At 43.7% G+C, this 21,181-nt stretch overlaps 1 protein-coding gene across 1 annotated transcript in view; it reads right to left on the bottom strand.

Moving 5' to 3' along the window:
- Positions 1-433: 433 nt before the first annotated feature.
- gpc4 (glypican 4) overlaps positions 434-21,181 on the bottom strand; it is a 31,522-nt gene continuing 10,774 nt past the window's right edge. The window contains exons 2-9 of the mRNA XM_040016281.1: positions 11,473-11,631; positions 6,698-7,095; positions 6,175-6,340; positions 5,227-5,357; positions 4,088-4,234; positions 3,874-3,998; positions 3,603-3,775; positions 434-3,516 (exon numbers count right to left, since the gene is read on the bottom strand). Coding sequence (XP_039872215.1) covers positions 3,269-3,516; positions 3,603-3,775; positions 3,874-3,998; positions 4,088-4,234; positions 5,227-5,357; positions 6,175-6,340; positions 6,698-7,095; positions 11,473-11,631 — 1,547 coding nt within the window. The 3' untranslated portion in view covers positions 434-3,268. The remainder of the gene's footprint in view (positions 3,517-3,602; positions 3,776-3,873; positions 3,999-4,087; positions 4,235-5,226; positions 5,358-6,174; positions 6,341-6,697; positions 7,096-11,472; positions 11,632-21,181) is intronic.

Below are 21,181 nucleotides of genomic sequence, written 5' to 3' on the forward strand. Positions count from 1 at the left end.
TCCCATAACATGGTTTGAACAGCTGGAGGTGGACCTTCTGTCGTGCCCTTAAAAACAATTCAAATTAGGGTCAAACACACATTTATTAGAAAGGACAATTAAACACAAGTGCTCTAGTTCATAGCTTGTTGCCTCATTTCTCAATGATGATAGTATCCTATAATCCTCTGCCCCGTGTGTGCACGCATCATGCATTGTAAACAGTAGAAAGCTACTTTTGGCTGCTTCCTTGTTGCATGGGGTCACCACAGCTGTGCATCATCGACTTGGCAGTTATCAAGCCGGATGGCCTTCCAGACATAAATCAAAGGGGATTTGGATCTGCAGCAATCTCTATCCGACCAAGCGACTGTAAACCACGACACTATGCATGCATTTATGTAAACAGTGACCACAAGAAATTAAAATCCAAGAAGCAAGCAGTCACACCACATTTAAATATTGGCAGTCTTTATTTCAACAAGACTAAAAATGTTGTTTAATATACATTTTCTCTTACACTTTAACATCTATCTCATCTTGTTTTTCCATAACATTTAGGAGATACTCTGACAAGTAGAAATCTGGTGTACTTGTAGGGTCTCTTTTAGAGACATCTAAAACCGCTGCTTTTTATTTACACTCTCCCCCCACCACTCTTTTCAGTCACTCACTCCATCCTCAGAGAGAGTCCTTTCTGTTCTTGTGGGCCAAAGGCATACATGGAAAGGTTTCAACAACAGTCCAACTTTAAAAGACAAGACTGAACTCGCTCTGTGGACCAAATGGACGTCTTCCAGCAGCTGGACCAACTCCTGCCAGCTGGAAACGTTGCTGCCCTGGCCTGCAAGCACAGACATTTTTGTCACCGTCGTCAGCCTAAAACATTTCTTCCGTCTCTCCAAAAGTCGGGCTTCTTCACACTCCTCACACATGACACGAACACGTGCACTTGTGGAAATGTTGGTGGAACACAAGGGAGAAAAAACAGTAACCTAGAATTAAACTGGTCACCTGCAGAAGTAATGCCAAATCGAGCTGCTCAAGCACAGCTTTTTGATTTTAAATTAAGGCTTCAGTATTTCATACGGGTTGCATAGATGTTTCATCAAATCCTTCAAGGTCAGATCTTGATATGACGTCTTCGTCTGATGATTGCGGATGATAACCTGAAGATGTCCCGTAAGCTCAAGATCAACCTGTTAATGTCAAAGCCAGACAACATGCAAAGGAATAAACTCTCATCTAATCGCTTCATCCGTGCAGACTCGCATTAAAGCTGCAAATCTTTTCGTTATACTTTTACAAAAATGTATATTTCTGTCCACCTTAATCTGCACACTGAAACATTGTAGATGTTGCATTTTTGATAATGTGTAAGTTCTAAATGCATGTTTGAAATACATGGAATACATTAGTGCAGCAATGCTGCATGAGTCGGCATCGTTGTAGAGATGAGATGTCCAGGTAATGCAACTTAACAGACCCGATTATCAAATGAAAAGCTCCAAGAACAAAAAAACAAAAAAAACAAAACAAAAAAAACTTACATTGTGCTTGTCAGCTGGTAACAATATACTCAAACACCTCAGGGAATCTGAGCAGATAGATCATAAATCATCAACAACAGCCACTTTCTTTTCTTTTCCCAAAAACAAACAAAACAAAACAAAACAAAACAAAAAAAAACAACGTAAGAAGATGCTAGTAATGTACCAAACATAAAAAAAATAATCAGGCACCTTTCATTGCATTAATTTTGGTAGTAATTGTGAAAACACTTAACTTCGAGTTGAAATGACGAGAACCGTTCAGAATGAGTCCATTTATACTGACACAGGCCATTTAATGAGGTACAGCGTGTACTGTGGGACGGGGGCCAGAAAAACAAAACAAAGGCCCCAAAACCTGTGCACACTGACCAGCGCGCCCCCCTTATCTGTGCACACCGACCTCTTTCACCACCTACAACTACCAGTAAAATCCACTGTAGTACCTAATATATATCTTCATACCAAAAAAAAAAAAAAAAAAAAAAGCTAAAAATCTCAACACCTCCTCAACATAAAACCCTGTATTAAAATAATCTTTTCTAGATTTCCATTTGGTTAAAACACTGACTTTTGTTCCTCTTGTCTTGTTTAGTTAAAAAGCTCCCAAAACGTGCATGTTGCCCTCTTTTCTTTCCAAACGTTAAGACTGTATAGAGTCAGATCTTCTGTGCAGAACTGAGCTTACAGTACCAAAAAAAAAAAAAAAAAAAAAAAAGAGAGAGAAAAAAAAGAGGGCATTTGGGACATGTCAGCTTTGCCTTCTTGGGGGTTTAATGGCAGGGGACATCAGCCACATATCCAACTCTATCAGACACTCAACCTTATGGTCTAGATCACATTGACTCAGTAAGCACGAGGTATAACCTTACTATTGAACTGCTTAAGCTGAAAGAAGTTCAGTGAAATAATAATGAAGAAATTTAAAGTTAAGATACGAAATGCTCGCGGCAAACGTACATTATGCGTGTTAGGGGCTTGCAGAGCACCCCGCAGACTCTTCCACAGAACGACGCCATCTTCAGGTCAAACATGAGCACCTGTGCTGTAAACTCTCACTGCATTTTTGAGACGAGCTGCCTCCAAAGCAAACAGAGCAAAACAACGAGTCTCAAAATGCTTCAGAATTTCTGGCCTTTGTAAAAGTATAAATGCACACAGGCACAAATATTCACAGTATGCACTTTTATAATGTGCAAAAAAATAAAAAAAGCTTTGAATTAGTAACAAGACAGCGTCACGTGGGTTCTGTTTCTATTAGTCGTGTTTTGTGACCAAGAGAAAGACCAGCCTCAGAAATTTAAAGATGTGTCCCAACACAGGCACTCAGAGTTTGACCCAATATCTTTCTTAATGCTTAGATGTCAGATTTCAGTCATTGAAGAAGGCACAAAGTTAATCATGAGATTAAACTGCCAAAGTAAGTGTGAAATGCTGCAAGCACAACCAAAAAGTAGCTCAGAGAGAGCTGTCGGAGGGCAGGTTTATCTGGGCGACAAAGGTGGATCTCTTGGGAAGAAAAATCATACTGCTGTACACTGATGTCTTTAACAACATACGAACAAATAGTTAATAGTGAGGTTATTGTAATATTAAGAAGTTTCTTCCCCTCCCACCCCAACGGTGGACAGTCCGATGTCCTGAAGGCAGTCTTTTTGTTTTTTAAAGTCTCTCTGACAGTTTTCCCCTTCGTGCTGTTGCTCCTGGTCGTTCTCTTCCCTCTCCCTGTCCAGCCAGTTTTATCTCAAGCGGGAAGCTAACAGGGCCAGGGCGAGCCCGCAGAGCGCCAGCGCCATGCTTCCCCGTGAGGTGACCCCAGCTGAGTTATTGCTTTGCACTGAATTAACCCGCGGTGATCCAGCCACTTCACTTCCACCCGCTGCTTTTCCACCCTGTTCTTTATCAGACGTTGGTGGAACAGAGAAGTACATGTCGCAGTTCGGACCGTCGCAACTGCTGCCGCTCTCATCTCCGCTGCCGTCATCATCTAGGGGGCAAAAAAAGACAAGCAGGTGAGACGTGCAGCTAGGAAACCGAGTCGCAAAAGCTGTGAAGCTCATTAACCGCTCTCACCGCTCTCTGCAGTAATGTCGACGCCGCTGTGTGCAGCTTTGAGCCGGCTCGTCATTTCCTTCAAAACTGCTATCTGACTGCGGATGACGATGTCTGGTTTTGTTATGTCCACGTCCACGTCCGGGTTTGATATCTGATTGGCCAGCCCGCTGCCAATGACATCTGATTCGTACCTGGTGGAATCAAGTCTGGCATTAGACTTTAAATTCAATAATTTACAAGCAACGCAGTAAAATTTAGATTCTCTCTTTGTGAAGTCTGTGCCTCTCACCTGCTTTTCGCTGTACCATTCCAGCACTCATCACCAGCTGCAATCCCTTCGCTTACACACACAGTCTCTGGCAACGTGGACCAGAACTTTTTGGCATGCTTCAATTTCTTTTTTACTTCAATTGTCTGTTTAGAACACACAAAAAGAAAAAGGTCAAAAACAATTACTCTTATAGTAAATGTGATATTCACTTCTTTGCCTTCTTAGTCCTCACCAGTCGATCTAAACTGGTTCCAGCAGCAGTGGTGGGTCTTGCTTCAGGACTGTAAGGGCGGAAGCGGCTGGTGAAGGTGGACTCTTTAACAGAACGTTTGGAACGAAAGCCGGCGCTTATTTTGGGCGTTCCACATCCTTGGAAAACCTGTCAGAGGAGGAACAAGAACACAAATGTTTTACAGATGAAGACAAAATGATTAGCCACCCTGTGAAATGTTACGTTTTGGTCAAAAATGTCCTGAGTGCTTTTTTAACAAAAGAAGGGATTTTCAACACAGCATTTCTAAACAAACTAGTTTCTTCAGAAAGCATAAATTATTTATATTTGCCCACAATATAAGAATTATTTCAGACAAAAACAAACAAAATCATCAAGAAATGTAAAGACAGACACACAACACAGAACACGCCTGGCAGCGGTGGGAAGCAAAAGACTAGAAAGAAAAATGGTGAGAGAACAACTGCCAAGACACCTGTGAATGACTTAGTCAAGTCTGAAATTGTAGTCTGAAGGAGACAATCACTATAGACCTGCACAGGAATGAGCTGCGAGGTTAGAGACCAGGAAAAACGTCTACAGAAGAAACGCCTTCAAGCCAGACTGAGGTGTGCTAAGAACGACCTGGAGACAAATAATCCAGACTAGAAGAGCGTCCTTTGGTCTTCAAACACAACAACAACCTAAAACATGTCGCTCCTGGTGAAGAACTACCGCCAGAAGACCAAAGTGAACGTTACTGACTGGCCAGTGCAAAGCCCTGAATTGAATCCCACTGAAAATGGGAGGAGCTTCAGACATTCTCCAAAGAAGAATGAGCAAACAAAAGTTTGTTCAGGAGACGCGTTTGAGACAGGCTGAAAACTACCATAAACGACTGCAGGCTGTTATCCAGCAAAAAGAGTAAACGACTATTAGCATCCAGGAGGTAATTATTTTGACCCTGGTAGTTTTTGTGAAATCATTTTGTTTCTATGTGCAAAGTAAAAATAATCTAAGCATTCAAAATAAAACAAGGATGTTCGGACAAGCTGTGCTAAAAAAAATTCCTTCCTCTGCACTTGGAAGGGAGGGCTAATAATTCAATCCTCATCTCTTTTTATTTTGTTTAATTTGAAAGGCGCTGAAATGAGACTGACCTTCTGCGACACCTGCATGCTGTTCTCCTGCATGTTCATAATGGCGTCTGAAATCTTCACATCAATGGGATCCATGACAGACTCGAAATTAAAGGGACCTTCGAGCCTCTCGGCGAGACTATGCATGGCATCTGAAAACCAAAACATAAAAAGTTGAAATCAACACAGGGGAAAGCAATTACACGCTCCTACCACTAGGGAGAAGCACTCGCATTAGGGTGAGACATTTTTAACCAGTGAGATGAGCCATTAGTGTAGGGCAGGATCAAGCTGCAGCACAGCAAGGGGGCAACAGAAACCAGATGCCGCTGCAGACCGCAGCGGTGCCAGCAGCCAGAGATCGACACATGTAATGGTGATATAGTCAGAAACCATGTTTCTGGTCACAAGAATCCATCATGCAGGATAAATATAAAGCACACAGTGAAGAACTGTGGATGTGTGCACCACCCTGAGTGTAATGTAACTGATCTGGGTCTGTTTGTACACAGCACAAGACTGCATTCATTCCAAGGGTCACCGCATGTACAGCCCCTCCCTCCCCCTTTTCTTAAACAACCTACTAAAGAATGAGGGACATGTTTGTACATGGTTTCCAACAATAAAACCGTTCCTATGTTAAATGTTTTTCTTCCAAAGCTGAACTGCAGTTTACCTCCTTTATTTACCCCGAGTCTATCATGTCACAAATCCCATTGCCACTCTGTTTTCATGCTCACAAGGAGAATAAGGGGTGCACGCTTAGATAAGAAAGTCGATGAAACTAATGATCTTTGAAGAAATATGAGTAAGCGGCAATGAACCCAGGAGCAGGAGGCTGCATAAATATACTCTGTTGCCAAATTAAACACTTTCAGCTATTATGGTTATAAGGCGGTGTAATCACGGGCAGGTTTCTGTTAAACAGTGGCTGCTGAAGGTGCCCTTGTTCGCATGTCGTCTGCTTACCGAGGAAGTTGTTCCACTCCGTGTCCAAGTCTGCCTGGTTAGCCAAACAGCCACGCATCACATTCAGACAGTAATTCTGGCAGGGTTTCAGGGCTACTTGGCCCGAGCAGTAGGGACAGTACAACATCTTCATGGCCGCTCGCACACAGCTGGGAGAGGCGCTGACCTGGAGTAGGCAGAGGGCAGTTAGTGGGCCGTTTTCATTACATCATAGCCGAAGCACTCACTCGACACCACCAGAGACACATTCTCATACTCTGAAAAAGCATGACCATTAATTGCATAAGCCAGATCCACAAAGCAGTTTAATCTAATCGCCTATGAATCACTCAGTACAGTGGAAAAACAAGTCATACCAGAACAGTCAGAGTGGTTTATGTTACCAGACAGAGAGAAAGAACTACAGATCAGAGATGTGCACTCAGAACCGGAGCAGGGAGGGATGGACAGGACTACAAGGAAAACAAGTCTCGTTCTTGGCTGTTAGTTTTTCTCTTTGTTGAAACTGTGCTCCGTCACTTACCGTAGAAACTTTATTGGCCACCTCAGGCATGAGCGCCAGGCCACGCACAAAGGTGCGTGCGGCGATAAAGGACCTCGTTAACTGGATGCGGAGCTTGCGGGGCACGTCGCCAAACGGCTGCAGCTCCTCCGTATGTCGGCTGACGCAGTCCATGTAGGTGTCGCTGAACTCGTACTGCACGTTGACCAGCCGGAACATCCTCTCCAAAAGGTCGGCCCAGAATTCTGACAGCATGGAGTCCAAGTTGACGGCAGCGCTGCCGGACACGTAGTACTGGGTCAGGGACTGGAAGAAGTTCTTGAAAAGTTCTGAGTTCTGCACATACATCATCCCGTATGTTTTCACAAACATGCTGTCCAGCGAGATCTCTGCGTTTTTCAAAAGCTCGCGGAAAAACTCTGTGGAGATGTGAAAGAAAGGCCGGGTTAGTCTACAGCCTGCGGGTGACAAAGAGCAAGAACAAACAGTGTCAGATTGTTTATATTTAAGTGTCTACAGGGAAGAGTTCAAGATGTCACGAAGAGAACATCTAGAGGAGCTCAGGGCTAAAGTTATGACTATCTGCCCAGTTGGACTTTTCCTGTTTTTTGTGACATTTTGAACCTACTGTTGTGTTCCTCTCTCAACATTTTAAAGGACTTTAGAGGCCCAAGTTTGCTTTCAGTACATTAAAAATTTTGCTGCCACCATTTGAAATCAGACTGACGTTACTCCCATTCACCTGTGCCCCATGTCCTGACGCTTAGAACGAGCTTAAGCATAAAATCTTTAATGAAAGGCAAAAGGAATGTGTTAGGGGACAGTTGGAGACGAGGGGGTGAGCGCCGAGCATCAGCAGAGATGTCTCTCCACATCAGTGTGCTTCAGACTGACCACCATCAATGGCATTTTTCTGTTGTCACATTCCATTCGCCTTCCTTTCTGCCAGCTTCTCTTGGACTGTCCTTCAGAGACATTTTCAATAGGATTACGGAATAATGCGACCCCACAACCACCAGCAGCAGCCCCTCCCAGCTACCGTATATGGACCTGTATGCACCCCCCTCCCACTACTATCCTACCAGCCCTGCATCTGCCTCCCTCCCCTGCTTTTACTTCATCAATTCCTTCAGAGAGCTCTCTTCACTAGAGATGAGGAACAATGACCTACTTCATCCTGAGGAATGTCCATCACCCCCCTACCACCCCCCAAATAATCCAAGCCCCTTCTCCCAGACCCCCACACCACCCTCCTTGCCCAATTTTCTTAATCTGAATAAAATGAGAATTCCACAGAGCCTCTGAAACATGTTTCACCTTCAGTCTCACACACACTCGCCCTTTTTATCCATTATCTGTGCCCCCCACCCCCCCTCACAGACCTTCTGTCCCGTTGCAGTTTCTCGGGGTGCCCACTGCGTGGCTTTGAAATGTAAAGTTCCCATGCTCTCGCAGGGGGAGTCACTAAATGCTCTCTGCTACCAGTACACACACAAACACACTCTCGCACATTCACACTCACACAGAGGACCCGAGTAGTGCTGTCACTTCCACTTCAGACTGACACACTAAAAAGAAAAAATGAGATAGAGGAGGGGTAAGGGTGGCTTGGGGCGGGTTAAGTTGAGGGCTTTTTTTAAGAACTTCAAATCCCTACTGTGTCGCCAAGGATACCGGAAACACTGCAGCCCCTCCATTTACCTCCTCGCCATCACAAGTACACGCGCACACACAGACACACACACACAGAGCCAGGGGAGAGGGCACCAAGTTCCACGCTCCATTGACAGAGATTAAAACAAAATGGTCCACCCCCACCCCTGGAATGTCATAGTAGCCACACTGACATGAAAGTCAGTGAAAGGAGACTGAGGAGGTGAAGAAGAAGAGGAAGAGGAGGAGGAGGAGGGAGAGGCATGAAGCACGAGGACAACCCTAAACTTCTCCATTTCCTTTCTACAGTTAATTAGAGGAGTAATTCCTATATGCTAAACAGATAAGCTCCATTATGCGTCTGGACAAACCCACGGGTTTTTAAGAAGGGTGTGTGAGGGGTGGTGGCACAGTGGGGGCAGGGGTGGCGGGGATACGGAGGCTCTCTGGCCCGGGCTGAGGGGTCCAAGTATGAGCAGCATTACTCAGGCATCTTGCATTGTCATTAAAAACAATTTATGACACGCAGTCGTCTGCCAACAGGCCGAGGAGCTGAACGCTCCCTCTGGATTTCCCCATTAAAAATGTACCTGTCACTCAGCCAATGGTCTGAGAGAATCTGGGTGAAAGGTTACACATGAGAGTGTCAGCTGTAGGGAAATGTAAGGAAAAGGACGACTCCTGCTCGACTATCTGTCTTTCCCTTCCTGCACGCCCCCCCACCTTGTCACTATTCCAACGTGCTGCAGAGAAAGCGCTAAATTACGAACAACGATCCTGGGCCCAATCCATCACAGGAACAGAGGAACTGACCGATCTCCTCCCACTTCCTCTTCCAAAAACTCCCCCCACTAGTGTCCCTATAAACTATGCTCCTCCCAATCCCAGCCCAGGCGGTAATTGCATCCTATTTGTGCCAATTAGTCGCCGAGCTTCTCCCTTTTCTTATGGTATGGGATTCCGTCCCTCCTGCTGCTGAGCTCGGTGCTCAGATGGATGTCGCTTGTATGTGTCTGGAGGCAATGGGGCCATAATCCAAGTGCTTAATTCCCAGACATGGAGTTGCTCTGCTGGACAGGGTCACTGCAGCAGGACAGGCTGAGGTCAGAATAAACACGCAGCGACGAGACACACAGAGAAAGAGAGAACTATTTCTGGCTCTGGTCTTAATTGGCCATGACTCTTCGCTCCAGGCGCATGATGAGAGCCTGCCCAATCACATACACTACTTCCTGAGTTTATTAGTGCGCGAGCGAATGCTGCGTTCGTCTTCATGTGCAGCTGCGTTTGTGCACATGTGCGCACTCCTTGTGATGTCACGGCCGCTGCTGTCATTTCTCTGCAACAGTAAGCAGACCAATGAGCACTTCCTGTTCCCATTTCACTGGCTGTAAGCGCTTCCTTCGGTGGTGTCTTGGTGTGACAAAAGGAAATAATAGGCCGGCAACCTGAGCCCGTCACCACATTTGATGTGAGAGAGAGAGAGAGGGCCTGGCGGTTTAGGTAGAAGAGAGCACAGCAGGGCTTTGTAAAGAGATCCCACATCTAACGGTTGAGAGACTGCAGCAACCTGCCTACAGTGATGATGAGGAGGGAGCACGCAGGGAAGAGGTTCATGGTCATCCGCAGAGCTGTGCCCTTCTGATAAACTGGACGTTCTTTTTGGGCGTTGCAAAGCTTTAGAATTTTTGCGCAAGCCAGTTGTTATGACTCCGTTACAAAAACACTTCGTGCTGAATAATAGCGGAAAAATTCCTAAACAAAACAATATTTATGCAATAGTTGAACGGTGGTGCTCTGGATGGATAAACTTGACATAAAGAGCCGAAGCCACAATTGTTCAGAAAGATTATTTTTACGAAATTGTGGTTCTGGTATCAGTTCCTCTAAAATCAAACACCGTGAACACTATTTTAATCTCAACGTTCCACTCTAAAGTTGAACCCTGTTACGGAAACATCTTCATTTGCTCGCACGCATCTCGGGTGTTGTTTTTAAACCTGGTTTGTGGTCGTTACCTAAACGTGACACTGACATTTCCGAAGCTGACCATTTGTTACAGGCTGTTTTTGTATTTTATGGACGAGATGATTAAACGAGAAAATAATAATTTATAGATTTCTCAGTAATGAGAACAGCCCTTAATATTGCCACTAAGCACCAGATGAGTTGTGCAAGACAAACAGGGTGGAGGACATGTATGCGTGAGAACTGAGTGCAGTGAATCACAAGCAGCACTTGGACACAGTGAAGAGAGATGGAACGAGAAAGAGCGGCAAAGAGAGGGGTTTTTGGGAGAGTGAGGCATAAGATGGGGACAAAGGGCAGTAAGAAAGGAGAAAAAGATGGGCGGGACAGCTCGAGCAGCCACTGCATTCCAACACGTCACATTCCTCTTCACATCTGGCTGCAATACACATGCTCCCTGTTACTCACCATCCCTCGCTGCCTTTCACAGACACATAAGATCTGACCCACATGTGTGCACACCAACGCAGAGCTATGCACATAACCTCCTTTAACAAGAAAGATTCCAATGCACCGGGAAACTAAAAATATTTTTTCTTCCCATGTTTTTCACTCAGCCTGTTTGGGAATCCTCATCCTCCCCTCTATCCTATCATCGCAGGGCTGCAGTGGTGGCATGGTTTGGTGGTTGAAGGTATTCAGAGCTGCCCTGCTTCCTCTGTGAGTCAGCACTGTTGCATGTTCCCATGCGCTCTGGCCCTCAGCAGGGGAAACCTGATCCCAATATTTACAGGCATACACACATGTGCTCACACACAGAGGAACAGGAAGTATAGAGACGACTAAATCTGAAGATGTGTGTGGTCCGTCTGGAAGCACGCGTGTCTCTCTGGAGAAAGGGAAGCCTGTACTTATTTTATTTTTTTTACATTTCTTTCAGGGGGACGATGAGACAGGGAGCAGAGACATTGGGAGACAGGTGGACAGGCCAGAAGACACAGACTGGCTGTCTCTGCTATGAGCAGTGCGCTGGCAGGTGGGAGTGTCCATCAAAAGGGAAAAAAAATAAAAATAAATAAAAGTGTAGCACAAATGCTGCGATGAGGAAACCAAAGCCAGTCTTACAACATAACCTGAAAAGCTGCATGTGTTTGTGAGCCAGTGTGTTTGCTTACTGTCAAAGTGGTCATGCCTCTGTTTGAAGGTGGATTGTATGCTGGTGCTAAGCTTTGAGACGGGAGCTTTGATCTCCGTGTGGCTCTGCTGGCTTAGCTTCTCCTCCATCTCCACAGTGCAGCAGGAGTAGCCCTGCGGACACACTTTCAGGGGGACTCCTGGAACAGACGAGGGAGAACGTGCGTTAAAATTCCATATCATCTGAGAAACATGCAAGTCAACACAAATTAACTCGAGGAACAAGTCCTGATTTGAAATAGAAACATAAAATTTAAGATTCGATTATGATGCTGTTAATGTCACTGTAGCAGCAAGTAATGCAGATCAGTCATTGATTTCTTCCTTGGGATTCAGACCTTATGCTGAGAAATAACAGGTTCACCTCTCACCAAATCAAACGCACCCTGGCTGTTAAAGCCCCCTTAAATGCACTTAATTGCAGCTCAGAGGAGCCTTTAGCTGGCCGCTTTATAGAGCCCCGCTCTTATCCCGACACTCCCCTGTCTTGATGGATAGTTCAGTGCCAAAGCTTTCTCTGAGTGCTGTCCCTCCTAAACAGTGTTTAAGAGGAAACGATTAACTTTTCGCCCACACTGCAGGTAAGTGCGCTGACGTCAACCACAAGCACATGAATGGAGATAAACATATGTGCAAGCACGCTGGGCTGAGGAGTCTGAAAATGCTCTCCAAGTAATGTAAATTAGAAAGTTTTGGACTCCTTATTTCGGTGTAGGGCTGCCACAAACAATTATTTTGATAGTCGACTAGTCATCGATTATTTTTGTGATTAGTCGACTAATCAGATCATGCATCCATTGAACGTAAAACGTACAGCTTATTGCACCAGCACACATCTGCTCTTATATAACTATCATTAGCTTACAGCTTGAAGTGTTTAAGGTATGTGCTAACTAAAAATAAAGACAAGATGATAGTTTATTAAATTTTAATGAAATCTGCAGGTTGTTTCAGTGAAGTTTAATAAACTCATCTGTCTGCTCCTTGCGATCTAAAATATAACAGGACACTAGAGCTGGGCGATAGAACGATAACGATATGTATCGCGATATAACTTTTTCTCGATAGAAAAATTAAACTATCGCGATAGACCTCGCCGCTCTTGTCCTCTTAAAAAAAACAAACAAACAGCCAATCCAAATTAAGTAGCGCAGAGCCAAACCAATCACAGCCGCAGCGTCACGTCACGTGATTTGTTACGTACAGCACAAGTGCCAAGCCGCACATGTGTATTTGTTTGGGAAGCAGCCAGCCACTGTACCGCCCGGGTAATGGAGGAAATGAGTGTGCCGACTAGAAAAATCAACCGAGCGTGACCGAAGGTTACCGAAGAGAAAACAGATGATGGTTCCAACGCCGGAGAGATTGTCGAACGGAAGAGCCATAGAAGTTCCGTAGTGTGAAGGTATTTCGGCTATTTCAAGTCTGACAAAAAAAACAGAGTAGCGTGCACTGTAAATTGTGCCGAAAGCAAGTCTGGAAATACAATAAACTGGTGCATGCGCTACGTCCACACGTACCCGGGCATTCTTGAAAACGCAGATTTTTCTATGCGTTTGCACCTTTCGTCCACACGTAAACGGCGTTTTTGGTCACTGAAAACGAAGATTTTCAAAATCTCCGGCCAGGGTGGATATTTTTGAAAACGGAGAAAATGCAGCGTCAAAGGTGTGCGCATTTTTTGACGTCACACTGTGCGCCACGTTATCGTTTCGGTGAAATGAATTTCTACAATACTGTTATATATATATATATATATATATATATATATATATATATATATATATATATATATATATATATATATATATATATATATATATATATATATATATATATATATATACATACATACACACACACACACACAGTTACTGTCCCTCCACACATACGACTCTGTTCTGCTTCTATGCCCCAGCTTTGTTTACTTTTTCCCCACCGAGGCTTCTAGACTTCTGATTGGCCAGCATTTCTGCACGGTTAGGAATCTAGCGCCACCTGCTGCTTTGGCATGTTCATAGCAGCGTTTTCCTTCATTTCTCCCTTTATGTGTGGACGGGATTTTTTTTTTTTTTTTTTTTTTTTTTTTTTTTAAACGAAAACTGAAAATCTCAGTTTTCAAAAACACCCGTGTACGTGTGGACGTAGCCTCAGTCTCTGACTGGAAGCGCTAATTCGTCATTCGGCTTTTGTCAGACTAAAGTAACTGTTAAAACTGTTTGAAAAGCTAAGCTATACAACAAGGAGAGATTGAGAATTTCCTTTTAGTTCTCAGTTTATTTGATATTGACAAAAGTTAGTCAGTTTTGTCTGTTCTTCTGTAAAACAAACTAAGATTTATTTTTAGAATTAATATTTTGTTTCTAAGTGGAATTGACAATTTAGTAGTCTGTTTCGTTTGTTCTATTTTGAAACTTAAACGCTTTAGCGGCTGCCTTTTGTGTAGTTTGCAATATTTGCCTTTATTTATCTGAAAAAGTCTCATGTTCCTTAAGTACATCTACCCTGTTGAACTTATTATGGGAAATAAATATTTAAATAAAAACAAGCTGCTGATTATTTCACATTTTACTTGTGAGCAACGGCACATTTAAATCTTACAAATATAGTTATTTGGCTTATATCGTGATAGATATCGTTATCGCCTGAAATGAAAAAAAACCATATCGTGATATGAAAAAAAATCTTATATCGCCCAGCTCTACAGGACACCGGAGTAAATTCTCAAGCATCTCACACTTCTGATAATCAGTTGTCTGCTTGACGTTTATTCAGCTGTGTAAAAACTATAACTTCAATCTAATCCAAACTGATTTACTCAGGAACAAATAAAATACTACAAAAAGCCAAACAATAACATTTGTAAGTTATCTAAGTGACTTATATTACATGTTTAACCTGAGTAGCGAAAGATGGCGGTGGGTTTGAAAACGATTTGCCGGGAGTCCAGTGTTCTCACGGGCTCTAGTGAGCCTTGCCCCCAGCTAGCTATCGAGCTAGTGGGTAACAGACGTCTCCAAAAACGTCGGAGCGATTTTGAAAATATGTGGTGTCTTGATAAACTAAGCAGATATTTGAAGTTTACACAGCTACATTCTCGCCTGAAAATATGTTAAACGTTTATTTTGTGACCCAAAAAGATAATGAGAGTAATATTAAAACTAACTAGCTGCCGCCATTGTTGACAACTGCGCTGGGCCGTGCTATGAATTCTGGGACACAGCTTCTTCTTCGGGGTTTAATGGCAGCTGGCATCCTTGTACATGCAGTGCTGCCTTCTTCTGTTTCAGTCCGTTATTACACTCTTAAATCCTACAACTTATTTCTGCGTCTTTTGGGATCTTACAAAGCTTCAAACGACGCATCGACTATTAAATCAGTCGTCGACGATTTTAATAGTTGATGTAATCGTGACTAGTCGACCAATCGTGGCAGCCCTATTTCGGTGTGAACTGAAAGTGTATATATGCATAAGATTTCCATCAAGAGTAAGTGCCAAGTGATGCCTTCTTCAAGGCTCGTTATACTAGACAAGTGGTGTTCTTCTCCCCTAGAATCTCAGCACGAACAGCTGGGGTACAAAACTGACAGACATGGCTCTGAAAGATCGACTTTATTAAAAACAAAAACAAAACAGCAGCCTGTTCATCTCTGTTAAAACCCAAATACTGTGTCTGACAAAACGCGAACTGCCAAAAGTCAGTTTACCATCCAATTAAAAGGAGGGTCAATGGAGGACGTATGCAAGCCGCAGCTGCAATAATGTTTTGTTTTAAATGTAGCTGTTGGAATCTGGAAGAACACAGGGATCCTTTCATTGGATCCCAGCACCAGCAGCCAGTTTAGTTTTCCCCACCAGCTTGTGCTGAACACGTTCCTGCTACTTGCAGGACTAGCATGTCATTCATGGACTGACGCTTTGGGATTATCAGCCACACTCATTCAAAAAAATAAATAAATACATAAAAATCCTGGATTAGTGTTTTCAGATTTCACCAAGTTCCCACATTACTGACACACTATTAATACTTGATACCCTCACAGTTATTCAAAAAGGTTATTATTGGTTTATACATTTTATGACAAGTTGAGACTTTTCAACATTAAAACAAACAAACAAAAAACCCAAAACCCTGTACTTCCTTTAAGTGACACTAAAAGAACCGTATGTAAACCACATCTGGCCATTCCATTCACTAACATGTCCTGAATAAACTTGGCAAAGCTACCTTAAGCTCATCTTTTGTTCCCGTCACTTTCAGCGCTGATAATCAGTTATTATTCACTTCCTTGTGTTACTCGTTTTTGTTACACTCAGGGAAGCTGCTCTGCTGCAGTTGAGGTTCTGCCTGTTGAAACTGGTTTGATTACATTAAAATCAAAGCATATGACTGGGATTTTTCCCCCGCCTTGTGTTATCTTCAAATGTTTAATGCGTTGCTATGAGAACCCTGACAATGTGGATGTGTTTCTCTGTGACATCTTGAGGCTGCTTTCATTACTGCTGTAAATGTAATAGAAGACGCCCATTGAATTCTATTAGCAAACAGGGCCCGACTTTTGGTGATTTTTCTTGGCAGCACAGCATAAAAAGATCTCTCACTCACACACACTCACACACACACACACACACACACACACACACGATTTTCTTCAGCACAGTGAATCAAACATAGTTCCCAGCATGTTTGAATAAGCACCTAGAACTTAAAAATAATGAAACTTAAGGGTCAGATGTGACTCTCAGCAGTGCAATCGTCTAAACGGGGCACCAGAGGGAGGGATGCACCCTGGCGCCATAAACTGGACGCCTCTGTCTGGGATCGAGTCCAAATAAGCCTCAAGTCACCCCTTCTCCTCAAACTCATCCCCCTTGTTCCTTTAAACATATGCACCTACCTCTCACACATACCCAGGCACAGTTGGCACCCCATACCTAAACATATTCACACATCACATCACCGGTCAACACATGGCTCTTTGTATGAGGAGCCTGATTGGAGGTACGCACACACACACACACACACACTGAACTTTTAGGTGAAACAACCATCCAGTCTCTCCTCGAGCAGGGCCCCCTGCTTGCCCACAGCGCAGGCGTACAATCAAAAGGGCTATATCCATGTGGAAAATAGACGTAGTTACCAAAGTACACAAATAAAAGTGAGATGGTCAATATTTCACAGGAATGTCTGTACAAATGTCACATTGTTAGCTCAAAGGATTAGGTCTCTGAAAACTGAAGAATCTTAGCTAATGCATACTTTGTGAAAACATTTTGGCAGCCAATTGCTCAAACCGCTGGGAGAGAAACGGCACCCGCTGGAACAAAAAGAGCGCGCAGCGAAAACGAACAGTTAGAGCTTATAAAAATCAACATCCCACTGACATGTTTCTGCCTCACCATTGCAGGGAAAAAAGGAAAAAGCTTTGTCAGTTGATGCATCAGTCATTTCTCCACCAGCACTAGCATGAATAGTCTTTGTGCGACGAGTTGCCTGATGGAGTTCCTTTGAGGGGCCTCCGTCATCCCCTCCAGTTTCCCCAAGTACTTTAAGATGTAATAAGACACAGTGACAGAGCATTGTTCAAGTGTCACTTAGAAGAGGGAAAACTGCAATTTATGGCAGGGAAAACGAGAGAGTAGCATCTTGTAAACAAACATGCGACTGTGTCGTGGCATTCATGGGCTCTTTGCTGCCTCTCTGGCCTTTCCTTTGTGGCTGTTGAGGGGGGAGCGACCACCATCCCCTTTAAATGGCTCATAAAATAAGTCACTTCCCTTTGACATTGTCCTGCCTCTCAAACTTTGTTCTCAGAGGAAGGATGGTGGGGGAGGTGAAAACGCCTTACAGACAAAAACCAGATTAGACACCTCGCCACCCCCTCTGCCTGCCATCATGTGCCCCTGAACCAGACGGACCTCAAAGTGCCCCCCGCTGCCGCCTCGCCCGCCACCACCCTGCAGGCTTAACCAGCGAGGTCAGGGGTTAACAGCGACTCCTCTGAGAGAGGTCCTGTCCTCTGACCCCTCCTCTCCCTCCCTGTCCGCTAGCCAGCACATCCACCACACACACAGTTAGTCATGCCTCAAACCCCAATCACTCCAATAATAACGCTGCCAACACACATATCCCCCCCAAACAAAAATTGTAAAAATCCTCACAAGTACAGGCAATTAAGAGACACGGAAACAGACAACATATAAAAAGGACTACTTAACGGGCACACACTACAATCGTTAAAACTGCAAAGAGAGGTGTGGAGGAGGCCACAGGGTGCAGCATGTCACGAACCATACACAGCGCTCTGTCACTAATTGGAGCCTAGTCATCTGTGACTGAACCATAACACCGAGCTTTCACACGACCATCAACATTTGTAAATAATTAAAATGATAAATGCAGCTTAAAGCTCATGTATATACACAAACACACACTCCAGTCCCAGTGGAATGCAGGTTGTTTGAGATGGCGAAAGCTGGGAAATCTCACTTCGAAACACCAAAAATGTGCGGGCGCCTTCCAAGTCGCTCTGATTTATGTGTGAATGCTCAATATATAAAACAAAAGATTCAAACATTCCCAGCCGAGTGAAGTACGAGAAAGAAAAAAGAAAAGCAACACCCGTGAATGCAAAGGTTCACTATTAATTCACATATTATGCTCGGTCCTGTAAAAGGGAGAGTGCTGCTAGTCTGCTGAGCGTTACTCACACACGTTGTTGTAAATTTGCACACCCTTCAGCCATAACATTCTCCTTTTGCTTCTCACCTCTGTCTGCGGTGCAATTTTCCCGAGGGGGTTAAGAGATTGGTGCCATTTGTTGGGCAACTTTCTTTTCTTGCGCCACATCCTGTCAGGCACAATCACGTGAACCAAACCTGTGGCGGAGCAGGTCGACGTCACCGCTCATTTAAAAAAGGTGTGATATTTTACACACAAGCATGACGTTAAGGGCAGAATAAATTGTGGATTGATTTAATGAGGAGAAAGAGATGAAAAGATAAGCAAACAGCTGCGCATATCCCTTCCAAAAACATAAAATCATAGCATTCCCCCCCTCCAACTCATTCCCCCCCTCCAACTCATTCCCTTCTTAGATTCTTTCCTGTTGCAACATGTTGTCAAATCAGCCCATTCTTTTTGTCTCCCTCTCTTCCTCCCTTTCATCTCCAAGAAGCCTAAAGTTGTCGTCTGTATCCGGGTTTTAAGAAATCCTTTGACTCATTCGCTCATTCGTCACTGATCCATTAGTTTTCTCAGCTAATGTAATGTTCAAAAGAATTCTAATAATTCTGCGCTTAATGCAGAACTAAACTCAGTACAGACTAAAAAAAATGCTTCGCTTTTTAAGTCAGCTTTCACTAATTACTCTGGGAAGCGAGCATTTTGAAATTACACCCTCACAGCTATGCAAAATGATGGAATGAATGTTTTCTGTGCAGGGCTTAGCGATTCAGTGTCTGCCATGACATCAGTCTAGTGTTACTTTATCCCGTGATTTTTCACAGTACAGCTAGGATAAGTGCTTTTCAAGAAATTCTTTAACCAAGCCTTACTCAAACCTTGTTTACAGCTTGGAAGGGGGGGGGGGGGGGGGGGGTTATAACAAACATTCACTGCCTGCTACTCAGTACAACCGCAGACTTGCTGAAGGGCATCATGCCAGCACTAGTTCAGTGAGGGAGGGGGAAGTGTCTCTGGTTCACTTTCCACATTTTCCTTGCTCCCTTCTGAGGAGTCAACCTACTCATGTCTGCAAGGTGACCATTACGTTAAAGTAATTACTGTTCAGATATCAACTTGAAAAGTGTGCCCCCTTTTTAAGCTTAAACACCACTACCATCACATTCAGCAACTGGGAAAAGAAGAACAAAGAAAAAGAAGAACAAAGAAGAAGAAGAAGAAGAAAAGAAGAAAGAAGAAGAAATAAAGCAACGTTAAACGCACACTCTAATATCCTGAATACATACTGAGCTTCAGCTGAATTACCGCAAAGGGAGAAAATGTTCAGCAACATTATGCTGTAAGCGGAAACCATTATTAGAGACTGGGCTGTTCATATGGAGATCATCAGGGCAGGGCGATATTTCCACCTACTCGTTTTCTACACTTCAGCCCTTACAAAAATAGAGTAATGACAAGTTTATGGCAGCTTTGGCCAAACCAATAATGCTTTTTGGGTCCCGCACCATTAGGGACGTCCAAGAGATTCTGAATGTGCTGGGAGGGGAATTCTGAATCTGAAGTCATAAGCCTCAACAAAATGGTGGGTAGAAATGCTGCCCTGTATCCATTGTTTGTGAAGTTAAGAATAACTGAACCAACAAATTCTGCACTTGATGGACAAGAAACGATTGTTTAACGTGGTTCTACTCAAGCGGTTTCGTCAGCGCCTGCATAGAAGCAAAGCTAACGAACACAGCTGATCATAAGCTGTGTGTCAAGTCAAGTGTCTGCACAGAAATCCCGTCTGCTCTACAAACACAGCACAGCACCACTGACCCGGACATCTGCTCTAAAGAAGACACTACAACACATGCTGTAGATCTGTGGCTCCTCACAGGGAGTGGCAGTTTTTGGAGACAGGCTCCAGCTAACCTATGACTCACTCACACACACTCACACACACACACACACACACACACACACAGCTCTCGTAACTACCCTCTAGCTTGTAAAGGATGCAAGTGAAGTGGGCAATGGCTTTAAAATTTTTAGTTACGCGGTAAAATCTTTTACGACGGTCATTTCAAACTTAAATCCAAACATCTGCAAAAACAGAAAACGTGCCTGGAACAAAAGGTTTTCCCTCAGCAGGATCACCATCTTCATGAAGTTATTCGTCCTAGACAAAAACTGCATGTGCTACAATACTTCTAGACTATACACTAAACTGCGTTTTGTTGATCCGTTACTCAATATGTCCAATAACAATGATAGTTGTCTCTATAGCTGTAAACAATTATTATTTTTTAACTTTGAGGATTATTCGTGTAAGTTTTAGAGATTTGTTTTTCACCTTTATTGCAGGAAAAGAACCCAACAACCATCTCAGGCTGACCGCATGACATAACACTCAGCAGCACGCTGCAGGTTAGCTCACTGTTGCCAAGCATCGTCTGAAGGACCGCCTTCTTGTTCATCTTATTGGGAAGCTTTGATTTCACTCACAGCAGGTTAACAAGATGTCGAGTAACGACAACTCTGAGTCTGTTAGTCAGCTGACCATAAAGCGACCATCGTTCACGTGACGAGTCAAGGCACCGATGTTGTTTCAGCCTTGGAGGTTAATGCAGACTACAGTCACGGAGGAAGTTGATCACTAGTGTCGAGCTTGGGAAACTCGAACACCGCCTGTGACGTGAAAGATTTACTCCACTTAGAACAATGTTCACCATCCATTTGTGAGGGAGGAAGTTGAGGTTTAGCGGAGTACTCTCTGGAGTGAATATTCAGAGCTATGCAGGCAGCCACAGAGCTTTGGATAATAACTGTGTAAAATGATGTTTCCTTAAATAAATCAAGAATTAAAATCTCTTCCACCGCACAGCTGTGAAAACACCAAACTGCCAAAATGTACTTGTCACGTGGCATCAGTGTGAGGAGGGGAAAAAAATAAAAATGTGGCTACTGCTGCGGTGCAAGAGCAAAAAATCATTAAAATCCTAAAGTGCATCTACTGTTT

This window comes from Simochromis diagramma, unplaced genomic scaffold (assembly GCF_900408965.1).
Source record: "Simochromis diagramma unplaced genomic scaffold, fSimDia1.1 OVJJ01000685.1, whole genome shotgun sequence".
Lineage (NCBI taxonomy): Eukaryota > Metazoa > Chordata > Actinopteri > Cichliformes > Cichlidae > Simochromis > Simochromis diagramma.